At 40.5% G+C, this 25,230-nt stretch overlaps 1 protein-coding gene across 1 annotated transcript; it reads right to left on the reverse strand.

The window, feature by feature from the left end:
• Nucleotides 1-10,775: 10,775 nt before the first annotated feature.
• On the reverse strand, nucleotides 10,776-16,417 carry LOC109201477 (myelin-oligodendrocyte glycoprotein-like). Its single transcript, XM_019357181.2, has 5 exons — nucleotides 16,399-16,417; nucleotides 16,215-16,313; nucleotides 13,318-13,653; nucleotides 12,518-12,853; nucleotides 10,776-12,437 (listed from the first exon to the last, which is right to left on the reverse strand). Exons 3-5 carry the CDS (start codon nucleotides 13,460-13,462, stop codon nucleotides 12,358-12,360), a joined length of 561 nt encoding a protein of 186 aa, XP_019212726.1. The 5' UTR covers nucleotides 13,463-13,653; nucleotides 16,215-16,313; nucleotides 16,399-16,417; the 3' UTR covers nucleotides 10,776-12,357.
• Between the last annotated feature and the right edge of the window lie 8,813 nt (nucleotides 16,418-25,230).

Consider the following 25,230-nt stretch of genomic DNA (forward strand, 5'->3'; position numbering starts at 1 on the left):
GGACTGTCTGCGAGCTGCTGCAGGTTAAACAGAGACTTTCTTACCGTTCATGAGGAGCAGGAACACCACCAGCGTCTTCATCCTCCTTTAAAAACAACTCAAACCGACACAAAGTCCCGTTAAATCCTCTGCTGACCCAACGAACCCACACTGGACACATCTGCAGCTCCCAAACACGCCCACGCACAAAGTTTACTTTCTGTTTAACAGGAAGTCTCCGTGTGTGGCAGATATCAGATAATAAAATGTGTGTGAAGTAGATTTAAATAAAACGTATAAATGCGCCACATGAACACAAACAGCTGGATCATTGTGGTCTGACAGGCCTGTTAAAGAAAGTCTGAGGCTCAGTGATGTTTGTGGGAATAGTTCATGGAGCTGTGGATCACCTTCATGCAGGAAGTGAACTTTGTTATGCTGAAATTATAAAAGCGTTTACAACATTATTATAATATTATGTTATTGTAATTTAGCTTCAGCCTTTATAGTGGTGAGAGTGTTAAACTAAACACATCCTGTTAAAATCTGATTCATGAGGCAGTAATAAGATCTGCAGCAGATTAATAACATTATGTGAGTTATGGAATAGCCTCAATAAATTAAGAGTAATATGATCAATTTTCAGTAACTCTCACTTATGTCATAGCTTTCATTAATTTGGGATCTGACATAACCTAATATGTGATTTATGATATAAATGCTCATGTACTGATGAGAAAAGAAGTCAAATGTGACTTTTTCACATTTCTTTTAACTGTCTATGTTGAAAATTGTCTGTCTAATCCTTCAAAATTTACTCTGATAAACATTTAAGTAGTAACAATGGGAGATGTTGACATCAGTGGGAATCTGCTTTGTGATTTTTTTTTTATTTTATTGTCTAATCAGTAAAAACAAAACACAATAAAAACTATGAAATTGTAGTCATGTGCTTTTATGAGTGTGATGTGATTAGTGGTAGATCCTGTGTTTGTGTATCAGAGCCTGAACCAGCAGCACACATGCTTCATTCCAGTTTAATGGGAAGTCAGATTTCCAGCTGGGAAAACCAGAGAAGCTCCACCAGCCGGACGTCAAGATGGTGACAGCGTAGTAAAACCTTAAAGAAGGATCTTTGTTGGTTCTTGGAAGATGTTCTGCTCTCATGTGATACCTGGAGAGTCTCAGGTATGTCACTCCTAGAGGGCTGTCACCTTGGAGGTGGTGCTGGGTTATTGACAGACTACTGGTCATGTGACTCATCACATAACCAACATGTGAAACATGGCGTGGGTCATTACATCACAGGTGTGACTTGCTTCACCCTGTCATGTGACCTGCTGAGGTCACCTGATGCAGGTTGTGAGTGGGGGTTGAGGTGTTTGGGAAGGATCTCAGACTGCATTGTAGTGGCAGAGAGTTGGTGTCGTAAGTTGGTGATCAAAGATGGCCGTTCACAGTGGGCATAGATGCTTCTTTCACTCCTCTTTCAACCATCTGTCTTCTGTGTCCAAAATGTGAACATTGGTGTCCTCGAAAGAGTGACCTTTAACCTTTAGATGCAGATGAACTGCTGAGTCTTGTCCTGTCAAGGTGGCTCTTCTATGTTGTGCTGAACATTCCTCGCTGCACTGTACAGCATACACCACATTGATAAGTTTTCTTTGGGAGTTTTGTCTTTGGGATGAACCAGTTTGTGTCTGAGTGTGTTGCTGGGTCTGAAGTACACTGGGATGTCATGCTTGGAGAAAACTCTCCTGAGTTTCTCTGATAAACCTGCTACATAAGTGATGATGTGTTGTTCTGTCTGTTGCTCCCTTCTCTGCTTGCTGTCTCAGACTCCTTCTGTTGTGTCTTCACTAGTTTCATTAAGGCCCGTTTGAATAACCACATGTTTTAATGTTCCTTTTTTCTCTTCCACCTTAGAGGGAACGTTCCCTGTTGCCTTCAGCCGTTATGACTGAAAACCTGCACAGACTTAGTAAAACTGTAAACTTGTAATCTGTAGAGTAAATCATTTGGAAGTGCCACCATCAGGCCGGAGCCTTTCTGTGTTTGCATGTTCTTCCCATGTTTACGTGGGTTTAAAGCTTCAGACTCTAACGTGCAGCCATCACCTCCAGAGATAAACAGCAGCACTGAGTTGCTCAGAGTTAAATAATGATCACATTAAAATGCTTATCTAACGCTTTGTGCACTAAATCAGCAGATTCATGATTTCTGCTTTAATCTCGTCTTATTGTTACAGATGCTACATTTTAATTTTATCTTCTTCACAGATTTTAAATTATTTTATCTCATCATCTACGGACGTCTGATTGGAGCAGGCAGCAGTTACAGGGATTATTTCTGCAGAAGAAGAGAGTCATGTGACATGTGACCATCAGGTCGGAGTCTACCTTCATCCTCACACCTGCTGTGCTGCTGACACTGACAGCAGGCGCTCCTCCCTGTGAGTCTGAGAAGATGAAACTTTGAGGTTGTTATTCAGAGCTCATGATGTTCAGTTTGTTAATCAGCACTTTGTTCCTCTAACAGGAACTCAGGTCCCTCCTCTTCCTCCTGTAGATGCAGCAGCTTCACTTCCTGTCTTCACTGAGCTCTGGGATCACAGATTTATGGTTAAAGTAACAGGAAGTTAACGTGCCGTGGTAACAGAAGATAAAACGCATCACTCTGGGACTAAACGATCATGTGATGTGATGCTGGGGAAAGGTGCCCACTGACCCACACCAACATCTGGCTTCATGTTAAGCAGAAGTAACAGCTGCTGATTCAGGCACCAACTGGTGGGAGCAGGTGTGTTTACACCACCAGGCAGTGTAACAAACCTCATCTAACAAAGCAAAGCAGAAATGTGTTATTCAATCAGTCATGAAATGTACAACAAAAATGGCTGAAATCAGAAATGCAGAGGCTAAAGGCTCTCCTCTGGTTCTATGTGATAAACTGTCTTCTCAGACAAAGCTGGAGAAACTTATTACAAACATGTGCAGCTAAGACGGCTGCACAAGGCCATATAACTTAAAGTCTGTTACAACCCATCTCCATAGACCTCATTCTGCCCCATCAGTAAACACAGTGATATTCCAACCTGTTTATCAGAGGGTGGCATCTAACAATTTTTTGAAAAACGACAACAAAAGTAAAAATGTATGAATATTTTTGTATAATTTTTCTATTAACATCATAAAAACTTCCACTTATTCGTCATCTAAAGACAGTAAGGAGACTTCTTAATTTGATCATCCATTTTTTTCACTTTCTAGCAGTAAACATGAGAGGGGATTTAATTTATGGAAAATACCTTCAGTCTTCTCTTCAAAGTCCTTCAGCAGAGAGGACGTTCTTGTTTCCTCTGATGTGAGTTTCAGAATGATACTGGCTTCCCATCTTCATAAAAACGATCCGTCTTTCCTCCTGTGAGCTTGACAAACTCCAAGTCCAGCTTACACAGAGGAGAAAAAAGTATTAACATTTACAATAAAGCATAAAATCCATGAAATGAGAAATAAAGCTGATTTGATTTCACATTCTTCCCACTTGGTAGCTGCATGGCTACAATCACACTTTACAGTATCACCTGAAAGAAGGCTAAAACATTTCTGTCACCACTTCCACATCAAAGTTGCCCACACAGTGAAACATTTCCATTTATTTGGAGAGATATTTGCATACAGGTCCATGATTCCCTCATTTTAGCCTCAATTTGGGTCCCATCAGACCCTGAGAACATATTAGGATCTTCAGTTGATAAATACATAAATACATTTATTAAATCCTTTGTGATGTGAAGACATTCAGTCATTCAGCTGGTAAACTGTTGAGACTTGTTGCAGTGTAACAATTTAGATAAACCCTGTTTACTGTCCATTTGTGTTGTATTTGTATGTGACACAGAGATGTTTGGTCTGCTGTTAATGATTATGTAATGCTAACAAGTTATTAATCCAGAGAGAGAGGGGGGGAGGGGGGGGGGGGGGGGGGGGGGAGAGAGATCAAAATCCATCCAGATGTTGAACATCAACCCAATCCTACAACAGTGACCCTTATTAGAACCTCAAACTTTACATAGTGGCAACAACAACATACATGAGCACACTTCTCTGAGACTGTACTCTGGATGATGACATGTGATGAGCTTCAACTTGATTGGCTAACAGAAACTAATTTAGCTACCTGACTGCACATGTGCTGTGGTGAGATATCTGCACTTACATGTTTTAAGTCATTTGCTGTAATGCTCCCCTTCACTCCTAGAAGTGCTAACAACAACTTTGTGAGCTGACTCTTTCTGGATTTTTTGTGTTTCATATTACAAAAATAAAAAAATCTACAGATTGATGTTTTTTACTTACCTGTGGTACGGTCACATATGATGACGTCAGTGACGCTGATTTAATATGAAAAAAACTTTTACACGCAACTCACCTTCTGTTTTTTAATAATCTTAAACAAGCACCACGCATGCTTTATTTATTTTAAATAGTTAAGAGTGTGATTATCGAACTGCAGATGGTAAAATGACTGCATGTAACAGAGAAGCTGGACAAAATATGTTAAAGTTGTAGTAGAATGAATGAAAAGCTTAAGAAATTCAAAAACTGCCAACTATGAAAAGGATCATAGAACATTTTATAAAGCCAGTTGAACAAAGTCAGTCAGTCTCTAGCTGTGACATTACCCAGCATGCATCAGCTCCTCCATCAATGCAATATCAATATGTTGGGTCTGCGCTTAGCAGCCCCGCTGGTTCAGAGACTTATCACCCGTAAAAAAAAGCAAGACAAACAGCTCAACCGGTTTTAACTTGCCAGCATGGGGAGCCTGGTCAGCAGCACCTCTGCCCTCGACCTCAGACAGTTCCAAGGAACCAGCGTCCCCTGCAGCCTTTTATGACACTAACCTTCAGCTTTTACACAAGAGCTCAATATACACTCTAAAGTAAAGTCTGTCATCCAACCAAATACCCAAATATTTGTAGGATGATTCTCTTTCAATAAAATCTCCTTCTTTGATATGAATATCAACATTATCTGAGATTTAAAATTCCATTCACTATACTTACTAATTAAGAATTATTAGAATCATAAAAAACATCAACATTGTGTTTATATAAACACAACAGCATTTACAATATTATTTTTTGTGTACTTTGTGTGTTGATATTAATGACAAAGACAACAATGAACAGGAACAGAAGAAACATATCTGTGATTTCTGTAAACAACTAAAAATAGCAGAATTCCCTTTAAATCTGCTGCAGTGTCTTGTGACAGAGCTGCTGATGCACACGGAAAAGTGTCTTTCAGTTTCAAGAAGAAGTCTGGAGGAAAACCACAACTTCCACCTCTGTGTTAACCACAGATGAGTGATAATACATTTTATTCCTGCTGATTATCACACTCTCACACATTGAAAGCTTTTGAGTAGTCTGAGTAATTTCAGGTTTAGATGGAATTAAAATGATTTGTAAATTGGCTTTCTTATGTTCTCTTTACAGCTTAAGGTGTCTAATATTAGGGCTAAACAAGAAGTTGCTGTCATAGCCAACTGATTCTTGGTTGAAAGGGGCTTAAGGGAGCTGTATGTTACCATACAGGGGTCTTTTTCAGAGAAGGTGTTATAAGCAAATGTACGACTTTCGTACATTATCAGTTGGCTACAAAACTGGCCTGCCACTGACTTAGTCTGACTGAGGATATCTGGCTCTTTATGAAACCGACTATTCAACACAGAAAGCCTTGAGTTTACATCAGCAATATAATTATCACTGGTGTAACTCTTGAGTTATTAATAAGAAACAAGATGTCTGTGAAGGTTCTCAGTCATCCAGGTCATCGTAGTCTAAGGAGCTTGGAAAGAAAAGCGTCTGGACTTCTTTAAGTTGCTTGAAGACGTTTCACCTCTAATCCGAGAAGCTTCTTCAGTTATAGGGTCAAATGGTGGAGAGTCCCAGATTTAAGCTCTGTGGGAGTAACCCACTGAGAGGGACAATGGACCCCCTAATGATCCTCTACCTAATCACACGATGTGATTCCCTGAGGTCAGATGGCCCAGGGTGTGAGTGGGCGTTAAGGCGTCTGGGAAGGGATCTCAAAACTGGATTATAGATGGCAGACAGTTGGTGTCGTAAACCACAGACTCTGTTCAAAGATGGTCGCTCACAGTGGATATAAATGGCTTCTTTTACTCCTCTTTCAAACCATCTGTCCTCTCTGTCCAAAATATATACATTGGCATCCTCGAAAGAGTGACCTTTGACCTTTAGATGCATCTAAATTAAGAACCCAATGTTTTCAGTCGTTCATGTTCTGTTTATTTCTCACTCAGTCTCATTTCATTTTTTGCTGTGCCATTTTCCTTCCTGTGTCATTAGTCAGATTAAGTTCAGCTGTTCACTCACTGGTCTCTAATCACTCATCATTCAGTCAGTATATTTAAGTCCTCAGTTTCCACCAGTCCATTGTCTTGTCATTGATGTTGTCATTGCTGTGTGCTCAGTTCAGAATGACAAGACCTCTGCCACAAAGACACGTCTGTGACCCAGGGGACTCGGATCTTTGCATCCACACCAGTTCCTCGGGACGGTGCTGCTGAAGCCCTGCCAGCACCCATTCCTGTGCCAGCTCCCAGGGCGAGGGCAGCAAAGACCCAGTCTACTCCTGCACCCGTTCCTGTTCCTGTTCCTCGGGTGGAGGCGACTGGTGTCCAGTTAGCTCCCGTACCAGTCCCAGCACCCAGGGTGAGGGTGACCAGGATCTTCCCTAGAGACTCAGCTCTGGATCTCCAGCCATTATCCTCATGCTCTGGAGGCTTGGAAGAGCTAGCATGTCCACCTGCCCTTCCCACCACCTTATCCACATTCTCATCCAGCTTTTCAGGCCCTGGCTCAATCCCTCGGTAAATTAGCAGATCTGTTCCCAGCTCAAGCCCCCAATTTATTAGGTCAGGCTGCAGCACTGTCGCCATTCTTAGCTCCGTTACCTCAGTTACCTGCTCCGTTGTCTGCAGTTCACTTACCTGCTCAGGTTGCAGCTCAGTCATTAGCCTCGCCAACTGCAGCTCAGTCTCCTGTCCAGTCCGTAGTCCAGTCTCCTGTAGTCCAGTCTCCTGTAGTCCAGTCTCCTGCTGTCCAGTCACCTGCTGGCCCGCCACTGGCGGCTCCCACGCTGTCGCCTGCAGCTGCTCCGCCTTCGGCGGCCCCTACACCATTGTCTGGTCCAGTGATCACCTCGCTTCAATTCAATTCAATTTAATTCAATTCAATTTAATTCAATTTTATTTATATAGCGCCAAATCACAACAACAGTCGCCTCAAGGCGCTTTATTGCCAAGCCTGATTTTTGTTGATGTATTATAAATATTCTTGTTTTATTGTTATTGTTATTTACTTAATTATCATCAAATAAATATCCATGTAAAATTGTTCAAAGTTAGTGTTCATAAAAATTCATGTTAAACATTAGTGTTCATACATGTTAAAAATCATTCATTCAATCATTCATAACATGAAACTTTTGGACTGACACAACACATATAACAATGTCACAAATATATTCAAATAAATACATTTCTCATTGTGAGTCAGCCATTGTGTGGCTGACTCTTCCTCACTGCTTTCGTTTTGGTCACCCACTGCTGTGCTAGGCCCTGGAGTGTCCTCAGGGAGAGAGGAAATTAGGACAGGAGGCGTAATGGAAGGCATCTGTCCTATCACCTCATCCATGAGGGCAAACCAGGGCCAAGTAGCAGCAGTGGGCTTCCCACTGACCCCCTCTCCTGAGCCTGGATACTTGCAATCCTAAAGGCAGAGGAAATCAAAAATGACAGCAGGCAAATAAAAACACCACAACAACTCTTAGTAATTGTACATTTATTAACTTGTGTTCTTAAGAATTATCTTCTTGATAACACACATACTTTTGTGACTTCCATCCATAAATAAAGCCACGGCTGGCTGAGTTGGTTGTGTTCCTGTGACGCTCCTCCAATAATCCATAATGAGTCATACTTGTACTTTGCGTATTTATTTTAAGAACAAAACAAAAACAAACTTTTGCGCTTTCAATCACTTTACAAATAGCACATGCATTAACTGACGTGCCAAAAATGACGGTCAACAGAAAAGTTTGCCCACAAACCACTCACCCAACACACCTGCTGCGAACACCGGGATCAGGTAAATAAACTGCGACCACACCCCCATGCAATCACCTGAGATGCAGGTAAAGCTTTGCACCTGTGCCACCATAACAAATAGACAAAACATAAACATCAACTTTGGCTCTTACACATACATACTTTGTATTTTTTTTTAGTTATCCCATTTCTTCTGGCCTGCAAGGGGTGACTTTTCCCTGCAGGCCCATCTTCTCCAGAATTGTCCTGATCACACACAACAAATAAGAGAAGAGAGGAAACCATGGCAACTATGTTAATCCCTAAATCCAAAAGTTTTCACAGCAGAACACCAGAGGAATATCTCAGGTTCTGTACAGCATGAGGGTTAAAAAAAACATACTCATATGAATATGATGTGTACATTGATTTATTCTTGTAACTGCATGCCACAGTCGCCGAATTCTTTACCCCAGTGAAAAGGTGATCGTTATCTCCTCGTTTTAATAAATTGAGCCGTTTGGTCGTTGTTCCCTACAACATATCACAAAAAGGTTAATTCAAAAAAAAAACTAAATTAGCTGTATGTAAGCGGCAATAGATGGAAAAACTGCGGACCCACCATACAAGCTAGTTTATGATTATTTTAATTTAAAAAAAACAAAAAAACAACTTGTCTATGCAGATGCCCAAAGCTTAACAATACAACTGCTTATAAAAATGTAACTTTTGTTCCACCAGGTTTTCATATACTTACATTTGAAAATGTTTTCCTCTCCCGCATTAACTCCCGCTTCGACCGCCATTGTTATCAGAAAAAATCCCCTGTATGGCCCGCAATGAATCCTGGCATATGGTAGGACACGAAGGATACACCGACCCATCCTTCAAATTCGGGGAAATGAAGGACGCATTTGTCGCCACATTTGGAGGACTCTTCGAATTGGACACCCTTCGTTGCGTCACTGTGACATCATTGCCTACAAATGTGTTCATCGAAGCTTGCTACTTCTGAATTTGGACACAGCAAGAGTTAAAAGTGCCAGAGGCCATTTAAACACTCCATGTGTATGTGAATGTGTGGTTAAGTCTTCAAAAATATTTATTCAGCATTTTTAGGAATGTTAATTAAATTAAATAATTTCTGTTGTTTAATACCTAAAATATTCAACTTATATATGGTGTCCAACGTTTGCCAAAATTAGGACAAACTGCACAACGCCTCAATATTTATTTATTAAAAGTGCAGTAATTTTTCACTCGTTCACATTAGAAGCATACATCTTTGCACAGATTTTGTTCATATGTTGATTACCGGATTTCTGGATTAAAATGTGAATTAAAGCATATTTTTAAAATGGTTATATGCTAAAAAAAATTAATTAGGAGAGGAAAAAACTGACTTACTTTTTCTGTGTTTCAGGCTTAGTAACTTTGACACTGTAATATCTGCTGCACCATTCACACCTCTGATGAGATTGTTAGGTTTATTTTGATACCAAGATTGTTTAAACAGAGTTTGTAATTGCAGAGAAATACTCCATTCATTTTGGCCATGTCATTTCCGAGCTGGAAGCTCAGAAAGCCCTTTGGGGCTTAACAGTCTAGGTGTTTCCTCCTCTGTATTTATACCTTCAGCTTGTTTCTGCTATTTGCTATCTTCCTCAAACTTTGTGTTCTAGCTTGTGTCTCCTGCGAGATAACTTCTGCTAAATTACCTGTTTCTAACTAATGTTATCTTCACTTTGTAAGATATCAGCAATAAAGCTCCTTTTGATTTTTACATCCAGTTTTCAAAGTTCAGCATTTTGCGTCCTGCTACACTTGGATATGTACTTTGTCTTTCAGTTCAAGAATTAACAGCAAGTGTGGGTTACAAACTGGTTTACAGAAAATTGTGAAATAAAAGGAGCTGCATTAAAAACGTATCATATGAGATTATCTAGTTGTTCTGTTCAACAGCCTGCATTGGTGCATGCTTGCGTATGTGATGGCTGCAATAACATTCAAGGATCTAGGTCAGAGATAAGCAGTGAAGCTACTGCCTACCAAACAAACAGTTCTCCAGAAAATTGCTTCACCACTCCTGAAAGATCCGTCTGACTTCTGTTTGTAAATGATAGAAGATGTAATGTTTCTTACAAGTGTCTGTTTCTCTGATTAGCATTAAGAATAATTAATCTAGATTTTTAATCACATTACTATTCCCTATTTTTCTGTTGACAAACTGTTTCTCAAGTTTTATTCTATAAAAACTGCTATCTAGTCTTAAAAGTTCATGACTCCATGATAAGAAAGAGATTGGCATCCAGGCCATTTTTGCACCAAGATCCAAGATGAAAACTCCTGCTGAGCAAAAAGAAAACACAAAAGCTTGTCTCTGTTTTGCCAGAAAACTTCTTGATGATCCCCCAAGACTTTTGGGAAAATACTATGTGGGCTGATGAGACAAAAGCTGAAAAAAAAAGCTGAACCTGAAAGACTTGCTGTGGCAAATGGACCATGAACTCTGCTGTCTACAAAATACATCCTGAAGGAGAACATTCAGATATCAGTTCATGACCTCATGCTGAAGCACATGATGGAGAGATGAATTGAATTTACACCAATTACCTGCCTTGTTACACATTAGATTTGGTGACACATGAACAGAGCACCCATGTAAAAGCAGAAAATAGTCTAAACAAAATGGTTTTATTTGGCCATTACTGCCATCATGATTAAAGTGGACAAAGTAGCAAACACAATTATCTTAAGTATAAAAATACAGATTTCCTATCTCCAAAAGAAAACCAGAGAAAATACAGACAACTTTTCTGCCTGACTGTTTTTCAGAAGAATGAGAGGCACCTTCAGGCCGTGGGCCGTGGGCTTAAGATGCATACTCTGCTGACTGCTAATGGTGTTATGTTACTAACCAAGAATTGGGTTAGTATTAACATACACAGTGTGCACAGCAGTTATCATAAAAATAGTAAAGTCCTGGGTAAAATATATGGGCCTGCATGAAACAGTCTTAAACTCCACATCCTGGGAGCAGTCAGTGGTGTATTAAAGTCGACATGTATTAAGACCATGGAGCCCTGATCTAAAAAAAATTAAAAATCTTAAATTTCACATTGTCCGTTTGAAGTCTTGGATTGAAGTCTGTGTCTGTGGCAAACAAACACTGTTTCAGTACATTTCTTAAGTTCAGTTTCACTATTTTCACTGCAATCGAGCTGATGGATGTTAGGATGTCAAATATGAAAGCAGTGACTCAGTGCAAAGTCCCCAAACTTCCTCAAGGGTTCAATCCAACATGGCACGATAAGCTGAGAAAACTCTGACTTGCATATTCAATTGTTAGATTGGAATTGTTTGGCCATGGTTAATCCTGTGGTACAGTATTCGTCATTTTAAAATACAACTGTGAACCTTTTTTTCCTGATGATCCATCTGCTCACAGTCAGGTCTACAGAACAAACAGCTCTTTATAACTAAAGCATCATCTTTTATCCTCTCTTACGAACTCTTCTCTCCCCTCTCTCCACTGCTGTTGAAATCATTCAACACACAACTCGAGTGGTGCTATGCTTATGTCCTCTTTTTCACTGTTTTGCTTTACACAATGTTGCTTGTACAGAAAGATTTGATTGCACTTCTTTTCGTGATATGAGTTTACTTCTCTCATTAAGCACATCACATAACTATGATTATTTTCACTTAATTGTTCAATTTATAATGCTGGACTTCTTTTTTTTTATCCTATATTTTCAGGAATATTACCATTAGCGTAATCTCATTGTATATATTTCTAAACTTCATAGTAGTATAAGAAGTGTCTTAATTAGACAGTCTCAGGTTGACGAGACCTTGAGTAATTTTTTTTAATAAAAACTACCAAAATTGTCTTGTCAAGATTCAACTTTCTAAGAGCATTTAAACAAATACTAGTGTGTGTGTGTGTGTGTGTGTGTGTGTGTGTGTGTGTGTGTGTGTGTGTGTGTGTGCATTAGAGATAGTTCCAGCTGCAGATGGTGTTTGTCCAATGGGATGTTGTCAGGACAAGTGACAACACAGACACAAACAGCCAATCAAAGCACAGAAAAGGAGAAAACACCAAACTGCTTAATCTGTGTACATCACAATCTCTTTCATTGTTAAAGTAACTTTTTCATCTAGCACTTTTAGTCTTGGTTTTGACATAAATAACATTCAGTATGTCCTCCTCGCTTCATCATTTCTTGTTTGATTATTGATCAAATCAGTCATGCATCAAACTGATCGATCAGCTATCAGATGAGTTGCATCAGCTGAGCTGGATCTCCCCTCTTTGATTCCCGATTTGAACTCTCCTGCAGAAGAGACACAAGACACGGTCAGACTCAGTCAATCAGTCAATCAATCAATCGGTCAATCAATCAGTCAGTCAAACCTTTGACCCTAAGTAGCACTGTTTTCTCCCTCCATATGTTGCTCTCCCGTCTGTAAGCTCCACATCTGTATCTCCCACTGTCTCTCTCTGTGGGGTGTTTCAGGGTCAGACTGAGGTCTCCAGTTTTCAGCAGGTCTTCATTCATCTTCGTTCGGTCTCTGTAATCCTGGTTCTGTTCTTCAGACTGGTCAGATCCATTCTGATAAATATGGACAGTCATAAGTGTTTTGGGTTCAATGCGTCTCCACTCCACTTTAGTGTCACCAGGTAGATCACCAGTGGTTTTGAAGGGTAGCTGGACAGAATCCACCCCTTCCTCCACCTCCACCTGACAGTCTGAGAGGAGAAAAAACATTGAAAAACTACTCCTGCTGCTGTCTGCACACACATAGTTGCAGACAAACTAGAGGAAGGAACCAGATGAAATCACAACAGGTGACAGAAATCTAGGAAATAAAAGCAGCTTTTCAAACGTTTAGAGATGATCAGAGTCTGATTGCACTGTTTTGTTTTGTTTTTGTTTGTTTGTTTGTTCTTTCGGTGGAGGCTGTTTAATATGCTGCTTAACAGTAATTTCTTCTTCTCTTGAAACTGCTGCACTTGCTAATATTTTGCTGAGAATCAACAGTGAGGTGAATCACACTGTTTGTGGTCCAGTTCAATACCCAGGGCCACATGTGTCAATCATTAGTTTGTATTATGATGTAGAAGAAGTGCAATTCAAATATGTTCCTTTAAATACAAAATGACCTGTTACAGGTCATTTTGTATTTTACAGGTCACTGTTACAGGTCACTGACCTCTGACCTTCAGCTCCACTCGCTTCTTCATCAGGATGTTTCCCTCTCCGCTGTAGACGGTGCAGGTGCAGATGTCTCTGTTCCACTGTATGGGGTAGTTCACAGTCAAACTGAGGTCTCCAGTTTTCAGCGGGTCTTTATTCATCCTTGTTCGTTCTTTGAAAAGCCAGTCCTGTTCATCAGGCTGGTCAGAGCCACTATGATACACATGAATCGTCCTGTTGTCTCTATCTGTCCATTCCACTTTAACATCTTCAGGTAAATAAAATGTGGTTTTGCAGGGCAGCTGGACAGACTCAGCCCCTGACTCCACCTCAACCTGGAGAACGAAGAAGACTACAAAGGACAATATGAGCTGTAAAGACAGAGGTAGCATCAGCAATGAGCTTTATTGCATTAGAAGGCATAGCATACATTTTAACTGCTATGGAGATGACACCCAACTTTACCCATCAATGAGCCAGATGATACCATTAATTAGTTGAATTAAAAGAATGACTTAAAAACATAAAGATGACTAAATGACTTTCTGCTTCTAAATTCAGATAAAACTGAGGTTATTGTACTCGGCCCTAAAAATCTTAGAAATATGGTATCTAACCAGATTCTTACTCTGGATGGCATTACCTTGGCCTCCAGTAATGCTGTGAGGAACCTTGGTGGGTTTTTTATAATGCAATATTTATTTGCTTTAAGGACAAAGGGAAACTGTCTTATACAGCACACCAGAAACATACAATATATTGGGTTTCCCGAGAACATTACCCCAAACCCAAACCCTAAATCCCTTTTCTCCCCCTCCTCACCCCGCCCTCCCTACCAACACATATCACCTTTGCAGCATAACCATAACCTTCCAATGACACTACAGGTTAACATAATGAACAAGGAGAAAGGTACAAAAAGAGAATTGCATGTATTAACTCCCTATTGCACATTCCTAAGTAACCTCAAGCAGAAGATGTAGTAGTGGGTTAACAGGAAGACTGGTATTTGTTAGTGATGACAGTAACTTTATTACCTTGCCCCAGAATAAGAACACATCAGGATGAACCTTGGTGTTTTTAACTAGGATATTTCCTTTAATGGACATATTAAACAAATATGCAAGACTGTTTCCTTCCATTTGTACAGTATCTCTAAACTAGAAATATCCTGTCTCAGAATGATGCTGAAAAACTAGTTTATGCATTTATTACTCCAAGGCTGGACTACTGTATTATCAGCATGTCCTAAAAACTCTCTGAAAAGCCTTCAGTTAATCCAAAATACTGGTTGTTTACTGAACTTTTAGCCACTTCGTGGAAGAGAGCTGCTCTCTCCCTCAATCTCTGTTCCAGGTTACCGCACCTGATTGCCACAGCTGAGCAATGTCAAGTTTTGTGGCCAGCCACAGAGGAATTGCACTTTTCTTTTCGTTTTACTCTATAATTCAGCCTCTTCTTTTTTTAAGGAAAACTAGGGGTTTTGTCTGTTGTTTTGGCTTTGGAGACCCTGAAGATTAGGATGACCATATTTTGATTTTCAAAAAACAGGACACTTGGCCCAGCACTGAACTGTTTTGCCATAGTTGTCATAGTTGCCCAAACTGTTTTGTCCCCACTGGTGGAATTGAGGTCAGGCCTCTGAAACTTTTTGTTGAACTGAAGCTCTTTGTTGGCTTTAGGGGATTGTTTTGTTTGTCTTGATCAATGGACTTTGATTAGTGGTTGTTGGTGAATGTTCATGACAATTTTAATATTAATGGTCAAGGAACTGACCTCACAGCCATTCATTGTGCAAATGTACTGTTTATAAGGTTGGGGAAACCTGCAGTCAGCTGCGACTGAAGAACACCCAGACAGACTTTTAATTCATTTGAAAGCCTGATGCTTAGCCTCGTCCACCCCAGCTGTAAAACTCAGAAACCAGTCTTACTTGTTATCATCTATCGTCCACCTGGGCCTTACACAGAGTTTATCTCTGATTTCTCAGACTTTGTATCTGATTTAGTGCTCAGCTCAGATAAAATAATTATTGTGGGTGATTTTAACATCCATGTAGATGCTAAAAATGACAGCCTCAACATGGCATTTAATCTGTTATTAGACTCAATTGGCTTCTCTCAAAATGTAAAAGAACCCACCCACCACTTTAATCACACTCCAGATCTTGTTTTAACATGTGGCATAGAAACTGAACATTTAACAGTGTTTCCTGAAAACCCTCTGCTGTCTGATCATTTCCTGATAACATTTACATTTACAATAATTGATTACACAGCAGTGGAGAGTCGATTTTATCAAAGTAGATGTCTTTCTGAAAGTGCTGTAACTAAGTTTAAGAATATAATCCACCCACTGTTATCATCTTCAATGCCCTGTACCAACATAGAGCAGAGCAGCTACCTGAACGCTACTCCAACAGAGGTCGATTATCTTGTTAATAATTTTACCTCCTCACTACGTACGACTCTGGATACTGTAGCTCCTGTGAAAACTAAGGCCTCAAATCAGAAGTCCCTGACTCCGTGGTATAATTCTCAAACACGTAGCCTAAAGCAGATAACTCGTAAGCTGGAGAGGAAATGGCGTGTCACAAATTTAGAGGATCATCATTTAGCCTGGAGAAATAGTTTGCTGCTTCATAAGACATTGTATACTGTAACTCTTGTAAACCTCATGTCAATAATTTGTATAAAGGTTCTCAGTGGTTGGACGAGATCAGATCAATCGAGTTAAGCACATACACTCTTTAATAAAGTCATAAAGTCATGTTGTGGAGCTTTTTCACTGATCAGTGACGAAGTCTCAAGGGGGTTTTCTGATTTCTGGAACAAAAGTGGAAGTTTCTCTACAGCTCTATCAGCTGTCTGTACTCTTTATTACTTCAGCTTCAATACTGTAGAAGATGCTCACCTTTTCTGAAAATGTGTCGGAAAAGAAATAAAACACCCCCAAGAACCAAAACCAGAACAAGGAGAATGAGGAGCGCTTTGGCCCAGGATGGAAATGGTTCTGTAGAGACATCATTTTCAAAAAAATCATGAATCCTGAACTAAATCTATAGCATTAACCTCTGATTTGCATCTACAACACTGACCTTTGACCTGCAGCACTACTTTCTGTCTCAGGATGTCTTTGTCCCTGTAGATGGTGCAGATGTATCCTCCACTGTCTCTCTCTGTGGGGTATTTCAGGGTCAGACTGAGGTCTCCAGTTCTCAGCAGGTCTTTGTTCATCTTTGTTCGGTCTCTGTAAAGTCCATCCTGTTTTTTAAGTTGGTCACTTCTGTTTGAATATACATGGACTATCATGAGTTCAGTATCAGAGTGAGTCCACTCCACTGTGGTGTCCTCAGGCAGGTTGGGTTTTGTTTTGCAAGGCAGTATGACAGAGTCTGAGTCCTTCTCCACATTCACCGGTGGTCTGAGAGGACAATAAACAACGATATCATAATGCTGTAGAAGCAGCAGCAGTAAAAATGAAAGTGGTGATATACTCTGGGATCTGTGTTTGCTCAGGGGCAATTGGTGGATATTGTAATTTATCTTTAGCACAAAACTGACAACTTCAGAGCAGCTTCACTTGCTTTATGGATAACATACATAAAGTAAAATTTAACATGAAATGGATTGTGCATATAATTATGAGTCTTGTGATGCATAGCAGAAAAAAATTAATTTTGCCACACTATGTTTGTGGGACTTCAAATCAATTTTAGTCTACAATTAGCTAGTGCTTGAATTTGACTTCTACTAGCTATCACAGCAGTAGTAGTTATGGTGCCAACAGTTTAGCAGCTAATCAGGATCAAACTGAAAAATACTTATGTGGTAGGAGGAACAGTTAGTCCCCTTGTACCTTTACTGTTTCATTAGGTGATATTAGTGATGTACAGTAGGAACTGCCCTTTTAGCATGCAGTTAATTACAAACCAAAAGCTGGTCTGGACAGATTATGGACAGGATCAAGCCTGTTAAAGACGTTCATATAAATCTCAACCATGCAGTTTGTATCTTATCTCTTTTTGAATATTTTGTGATTGTTGTTGTGTTTTAGAGCTGCATAAATTAAATTTGACTTAATTTGTTTCCCAAAAAGGTGAAACGTTTGAAGGAAGCTCATATTTCTGCAAGTGACTTACTGTGGTGCTCACAAGATTTTTACTCAGCATTTAAGTGTTTATGGTGTTGCTTCATGTGAGAACCTGTTAGGTACAGTGAGCTTCATGTTTACTGTACATACAGGATGTAAAATGTTTGAGTCTAATCATCCACATTTTGGGTTTTTGTTTGTTTTGAGAGGGGTCAAGTCAAGAAACTGTTAGTGTTTGGTTTTCCAACATATCATTATCATATCAATATTCAATACATCCATCCGTCTAACATCTGACTTGTCTACAGTACTGATCTTTCACCCATATTTACAGAGGCTATGAAGATTGTTGCTAACCTTTGACCTGCAGCTCTATATCTCTCAGTCTCCGTTCTCTTCTTCCATCACTGATGGAGCAGGTGTAGTTACCACTGTCAGTCAGTTCTGGTTTCCTTAGAGTGAGGGTGAAGTCTAAAGTATCCAGAGCATCAGGCCTCATCGATGTGCGCCTGCTGTAGCGCTGGTTTTGTCCTCTGAGATCATCTCCTCCTTCTCGTCGTATGTGGACAGATTTTGGGTCAAAATCATTGCGATTCCAGATCACTGTGGGATTAATCTCAGGTATAACACCTGAGTACTGGCAGGGCAATGGGACAGACCTTTCTCCCTCGTTCACCTCCACCACCAAAACCAAAGCCAAGGTGGAAACTATGAGGAGTTACACAAAAAGGAAAAGATGGTAAAGATGAATTCAAAGAAGAGCAAAACCTGTAAGTTAATTTAAGTGATAATCTGCATTCCATTTTGTATCCTTAACAAATAAATAATTATATATATTCTTTTTTTTTTGCCTGTCCCGTTTGGTTCTTTTGCCATCAGAATTATTGTCTAAAAGCGAAGAAAGATGCCCAACGGATTTACTTTACCAAATGGACCATCCCAGCCCTGCCGTACTGGTCTATTTGATTCACCTTTGCTTTTATTGTTTATTTTATTTTCATTTGCTAAACACGGGACAGACTTGACTGGGGGGGGGGGGAAAAAGGAGAAAGAAAGAGGGAAAGAAAAAGAGCGGAGAAGAGAGATAAAGGGAAAAAACCAAAAATCAACAAAACAAACAGACAAAAAATACATATATCAATCACTTGGATCACCTGTTGAGAAAGAAAAAAGAGAAAACAAGCAAAAAAAGAGAGCAATATAATAAACAACATCACGATGATCTATGTGAATATAACAGTAAATACTAAATATTAAACATTATTGTGCAGCACGTAGGATTGACAGCGCACAGTGTGCTTTGAGGTAGGAGCCAAAAAGGGTGTAGTTTGTGTGTGTGAACACCCGTGTGTACACCTGTGAGCATGAGCGCACTTGTATTTCAAAGGTTCCTTCATGTAATGATCTGCTAGAGGGTGTGGGGGGCCACAGCCCCGTCCTCCAGGGCATGAAGCAGGTATGGAGGAGATCCAGGCTCCAGACATCCAGAGGCCTTCAGAACACAAGAGACCAAGGAAGACCAACAGAGGGGCAATAATTATATATATTCAAAAAATTCCCCTCTCACCGCTGCGGCAGTCTATCCTTCAAGCTCGGGTCCTCTACAAGAGTATTCCAGTATCTTAGCTGTTCCCAGGACTGCTCTCTTCTGGACAGAGATCTCCGATGTTGTTCCTGGGATCTGCTGGAGCCACTCACCTAGTTTGGGAGTCACCACACCTAGTGCTCCAATTACCACTGGGACCACTTTTACCTTCACCCTCCACATCTTCCCGAGCTTTTCTCTGAGCCCTTGGTATTTCTCCAGCTTCTCGTGTTCCTTCTTCCTGATTTTGCTGTCATTCGGAACCGCTACATCGATCACTACGGCCGTCTTCTTCTGTTTGTCTACCACCACTATGTCGAGTTGGTTAGCCACCATCATTTTGTCCATCTGTATCTGGAAGTCCCACAGGATCTTAGGTTGGTCATTCTCCACCACCTTCTCTCATTTCCACTTCCTCCATTTCCACTGCCACTTCCACTTCATCTTTAACCATTCAATCCTCACACCTTCACCTACTGTGCAGGGTTGTATACAGCAGCTAAAAGACGTCCTTTTTATAAAAAGGTCAAAAGTAGTTCTCAGGCTGCTAATGCAAGGAACTGCATACAGAGTGAGTCCTGGTTTGATACCAGTGGGCACCGGATTGTAGAGCACTCTTCACAAAATGCTTTTGTCTAAATAATAAAATAAATAAAAAGAAAAGAAACGCAGGTCTTTCAGAATTAACTGGTTTCCATTTTAGAAAGTGCAATACTTTAACGTTGAACTAAAACAACGTCTGTCCAAAAACCCAACAAAACCCATTGTTGTATTTACAAGCATATGAGTTTTAAAGAAAACATTTCCTTAAATGCAACAATATGTAATTAATCTCAAGTACAGTTAAATTCAAATATAACAAAGTGTACATGTGACCTAAACTAAGGTACCAAACATGAAGCTTTACTCTGTAAATGTAAAGTAGCTCTTACTATCCCAACTCTCACACAACACACATCATTACATTTGTATTTTGTACAGTGCATTAATTTAAATAATCAAATAAACACCACACAGTGAGATTATCTGCCTTAAACTGTGGTGTGAGTGCAGATTGATCTGAATTCAGTTTCTTACCATTTACGAGGAGCAGGATCATCAGCAACGTCTTCATCTGTAAAAACCTCAAACAAACACAAAGTCCTTTAAATCTGCTGCTGACTGAACAAAGAAACAAAGACTGTCCAGCTGTAAGCACACAAGGAAAGGGTCACTTTTGTTTTTAAGAGGAAGTCAGCCATGTGACATGAAACTGTCCAGTGTGACAAGCAGACACAAGGCTCATCAGCAGACTGACATGTATTAAACATCATTTGAACATAGAACCTTAAAAAACCTCAACCTTAAAAAAGTGTAAGTTTAATAACCTAAAGCTTCAGCTTGTCTTTGTATTTGGGATATATTATCTATAAAAGTGTGGGGCTCATCAGTGCCCTTATTGGTAACACAGAGTTGACTGTGTTTAATAAATAATATGTCAGAATTATTTTAAAGTTTAATCTAAGATTATCTCCAAAAGTTGATTCTGTTCATCTGGACGTAGCGTTTTGTGGGAGAAACGTTTCGTCACTCATCCAAGTGACTTCTTCAGTCTCAGCTGACTGCAGGTTTTCCCAATCTTATAAACAGTACATTTGCATAATGACTGAAACAAAACGCTACGTCCAGATGAACAGAATCAACTTTTGGAGATTCACTTTCCTGGATGATTGAGAATGCTTCAAGACGTTAATCTAAGATTAGTTTGAAGTTTTGTAATTTAAGCTGGACTGTTTGAAACAACACTGATGGGACATGTTGCACCACCTTTTCAGACCAGACAGAAACTTGTGATGGTCCTGGCAGGTCAGGGTTTGTTTTCCTTCTTTCCTTCCTCTGCTTCCTCTCTGTGTCTCCTTCCCTCTCTCTTTCCTCTCAGGTGGCTGGCATGATCTCCAGTTTCCCTGTGCTCTGGCTGTTTGTCATCAGCTCATTCACTCAGTAGAAGTTAAAGACTGGCAGGACCTCCACTCTCTCCCAGACTGTTGCCCTATCAGCAGAGATGGGGAGTTACAAGTAACGCGTTACTGTAATCCGATTACTTTTTTCAAGTAACGAGTAATGTAAGGGATTACTATTGCAAAAAGGGTAATTAGATTACTGTTACTTTCCCGTAAGCACGCTGCATTACTGCGTTACTAAAACCGTGATTTTTTGCGAGAATGTCTCATGACAGTGACGTAAGCGAGTGTGACGTTCGTGGCAACAGCTGTGTGCAGATCAACAATGAATAATATATCGAGTGCGGGAGAGAGTATGAGCGTGCAGCGTTTAAAGCTTGGAAGTACTGACCTTACTTTGAGTTTGATTCCGTAAAAACTGACAAAAACATTAGTGTCCGCTGTTCACTGTGTGTTACTACTTTTTACAGTGAAAAAACCCCTAAATTACACATTTTTTAAATTAAAGTGACTGAATAGGTGAATAAATATGTAAATGTCCACGGCTGACCCGGTGACATTAACATGCTTTGCATCCTTCATTGACACACACAGAGCTGCAGCTCTCCCGCTGCCAGCTCAACATAACCAACAACAACACCATCACAGGACCCAGTGCTATGCTTAAGTCGGCGGGGCATGATTGCGGATGCCGTGCAGGTGCGTCCGCCTTCCCTGCACGGCACCACAGGCCACGCCCGCCACATAATAACTTTAAGTGAATAAAAGTGAATAAAGTGTCGGTAGTATAGGGGTAGTTTATGTTTATAGGTGTGGGAAATGTTCTTATCGGCTGGAGTTAAAAAGCAGAGTGGCTTTGGGACAGAGGTGGCTCTCCGCCTCTCAGTCCTGCAGGAAATGCAGTGGAGGCGTCGCCCAGAAGGAAGCCATTGAAATGCTGGGTGAAGAATGTGAGAGGGGTCGTTGATGATTTTGGCTGCCTGTCTAAGGGACTGTTTCTTGAAAACCTGTGCCAGAGTTCTGACAAGCAGGCCAATGATTTTAGAGCACACTGACACAGTGTGCTGCAGTCTGTTCCTGTTCTGAAGGCTGAGGGGGTGGAACCAGCAAGTGATGGAGAAGGTCATGATGCTTTCCAGGAAGGCATAGTAAAAAGTCATCATGATGGCTGTGCTGACTCAAAAGGAGTTGAGTTTTCTAAGGAGGTGTAGCCATTGGTGGCACCTCCTGAGAACCTCCTCTGTGTTGGCAGAGAATTTCAGGAGGTTGTCAAAGATGGTTCCCGGGTATTTGTACTCCTCAACTACCTCCACTGGCTTCCCGTGGATGGGGGTGGTGACTGAAGCAGCCAGATCCATCTGCCTACTGGAGAAGGTAATGTCGTGGATTTTTGTATGATATGTAAAACTATGTGACTATATACACTATATATCTATGTGCACTGAACATATATATTTTAGCTTTCATGTAGAGTCTTAAGCACAAGACATTTTACTTCACCAAGGTTTATTAAGTTATTAAGGTTTATTAAGGGCGAAATACAACAACGAAAAGAGCATTAAAGTTAAAGCATTAAAGAAAAAGAACGCAAAACTGCGCAGCTGACTGGCCGGTCGACCGCACGAGCAGCAACCCAGAACCGGAAAATGGTTTATACTAAAGAACAAACTGCACTAACTCATAGATTTGACCTGAGGAAGAGTCGACTTTAACCCCAAACTTTATTAAACTAACCTAAATCTAGCCGAGTAGTTCTGCTGCCTGAACCTGACCAAAGTGTAACTGAAACACATTAAAATAATAAACTGACTCTGACTTCTGTGAGTGTTTGAAGAAAACGTCTGTGTTTCACAAAGCTGAGAGGTCAGCGGTCCCCCACAGGCTCTCTGTGATGGATAAGCTTCAGTCTGTTACTGGAGCTCTTTGGTTCTCAGCACGTTTCTCCCAGTCCAACAAACCTTTGTGGACGGCCTTAAATGCATCCCTGTAGCAGGGCGAGGGCGCCCTCTGCTGGTGGACATCAGTGCTCACATAAAGACATTCAGCAGCATCAGTGAAGACTTTTAATGCCATCCTATGACATCTGAGGACATTTCAAAGGGATCAGATGTGATTTGTTGTCCTCTGAGCCTGTTTAGTGTTTGAAACGTTAAAATACCACAGAAATGGGAAACATGATGCTCTCAGTTTAGTCAAGAAGCCGGATATGTAAATAAAGCCCTTGGTGTGCCACATACAAAGATAAGACGTTTCACACTGTAGTTTGTTGACAGCTTATTAAACAGTACGAGTCACTGTGCCAGTGTCATTATGAGCCTCAACATAGAGCACTATCAAACATCGCTGATTAGAGGAAAGTTTGATCTCGTCTGTTCACCAACAGCTATTTTCTAAATAACGGTAACATTGTGATAAACAGGAAGAGGCACCGATTGGCTAATAATCCTAATTATTACTGTTCTTTGGTCTGTTTGCAGAAACATGGCAGACATGTTGCTGCCCTTGAGAGAACATCATTGAAGTGAAACACAGAAGACAACAAAGATATTTGTAATGTGAGAAACTGCAAGGACATGAGCCAAAATCCAATAAAGGGAGCATCACTCCCCGAGGTCTTTAATGTCTGCTCACATTTATGGAAATGTCCAAAGTTTTGCAGTCGTGCCTAAAAGGCTACAAAAGTGTAAAAGTGCCGTGAGCGATCAGACATGAAACTGTGATGTTTGTCACTGGAGGAGGAAGTTTCCATGATTTTGATTTAAAGACTTACAAAGATCAAAGAAGTGCTTCCTGTAAATCACAGCTGAACCTTTATGAGCCTGTAAGCTCTGCCAGTCAATTCACAACGTTGAAGCTTTCCCAGCTCTTTAACATGGCTGTAGGGAGCTCTGCCCAAAGTCTGAAGCCCAGGGTTTAGACTGACCCACACAGAGTAGAGACCAGTCAGGAATCATATTATAATATCCACTCTAGAGCGAACAAAGGCAGGTGTCTACTAACCAAAGAAATCTACAGACGGAGGTTAAGTGTGCATCATTTCTATACAGTCAAAGTCAATAGAAAATGATGTTAAAATGATGATGAAGTGAGTGAACCAGGCCACACAGAAATCTGATCCCAAACACTGATTCAGGTAGATTATAATAAACTGATAATACAGATATATTTCTCCTTCTAATCCACAAATAGAAAGTACTTCATGTGTTGGTCTGTGGGGCATCTCTGATCTCTAGTGTCAAACAAAACCCTCCATTTGAATTTCATTTTGAAGAAGAACACAAAGCTGTAGAGACACAAATCTGCTGAGTCGGCGGGTAATAAGGGAAGATTTTCTCCGTGTGAGCCGACGGGTTTGAACCCACCGTCGGGCCTTTCTGTGAGAAGTCTGCATGTTCTCCCCACGTCTGCGTGGATTATTTGCTGAGTCTAAATGTGCCAATGCTCGTCTGTCTCCATGTGTTAGGCCACCTGTGGATCACTTCCTAGTTAAAGGAAGACTCTTCTTAAATCTCTTGTTGTGAGAAGCAGCCCAGACCCACTGATGCACACGGGCACTCAGTCATGTATCAGAGTGGGTAATAAGGTGGAATAAGACACCAGCAGTAAAACCCTGCATGAACAGACATCTGCTCCAAGGACAGAGACACGTTTTCAACAATGTATTAGCTGTTATTGGTTCATGCATGCAGCTGCAACAGATGTTGTACAATGGTCATGATGGAACTGGAGCTGGACTGGACCCACTCAAGGTAACTGCAGAGAATCACTGGAGGAACTTCTTTCACAAACTTCTGCATTCAAGCAGATCCATCAAATATACAGGCTCCTTTTTACCAGCATGTTATAGAATAACTGTGGTCGGCCTGAAAAATAACTCTGAACTCATTATTGATTTAAATGCAGACTCCCATTCTGCTTTTACAACATCTAATTATTGTCCACATGAACTGGACTGAATGTGATTGGTGTGAGTAGTTGGAACTGTGACATCAATGGTGTCTCTGCCTCCTCTCTTAAACACAATTAGTCTCTTTAATTCTGACTGAAACTGAAGGCAAGTAAACACAACTACACATCTTTGTATAGAAAGCTCACACAGTCACTTTCACTTTAGAATGAAAGAGTAAACTGAATGAATGTGTCGGCTTTATAATGTGCATGTTTCTCACAGAGGGGACAAAAGCCACACAGGTCAGGTTTCACAGAGATACAGGATGGAGCTGAATCCCAAACTAGTTCAAAGCTCTGACATCAAGTTATGAAGAGCAACATGTTTCCTTGCTCCTCTGTCCCGGAGTGCAGTCTGTACCTC

The sequence above is a fragment of the Oreochromis niloticus genome, unplaced genomic scaffold (genome assembly GCF_001858045.2).
Source record: "Oreochromis niloticus isolate F11D_XX unplaced genomic scaffold, O_niloticus_UMD_NMBU tig00008098_pilon, whole genome shotgun sequence".
Lineage (NCBI taxonomy): Eukaryota > Metazoa > Chordata > Actinopteri > Cichliformes > Cichlidae > Oreochromis > Oreochromis niloticus.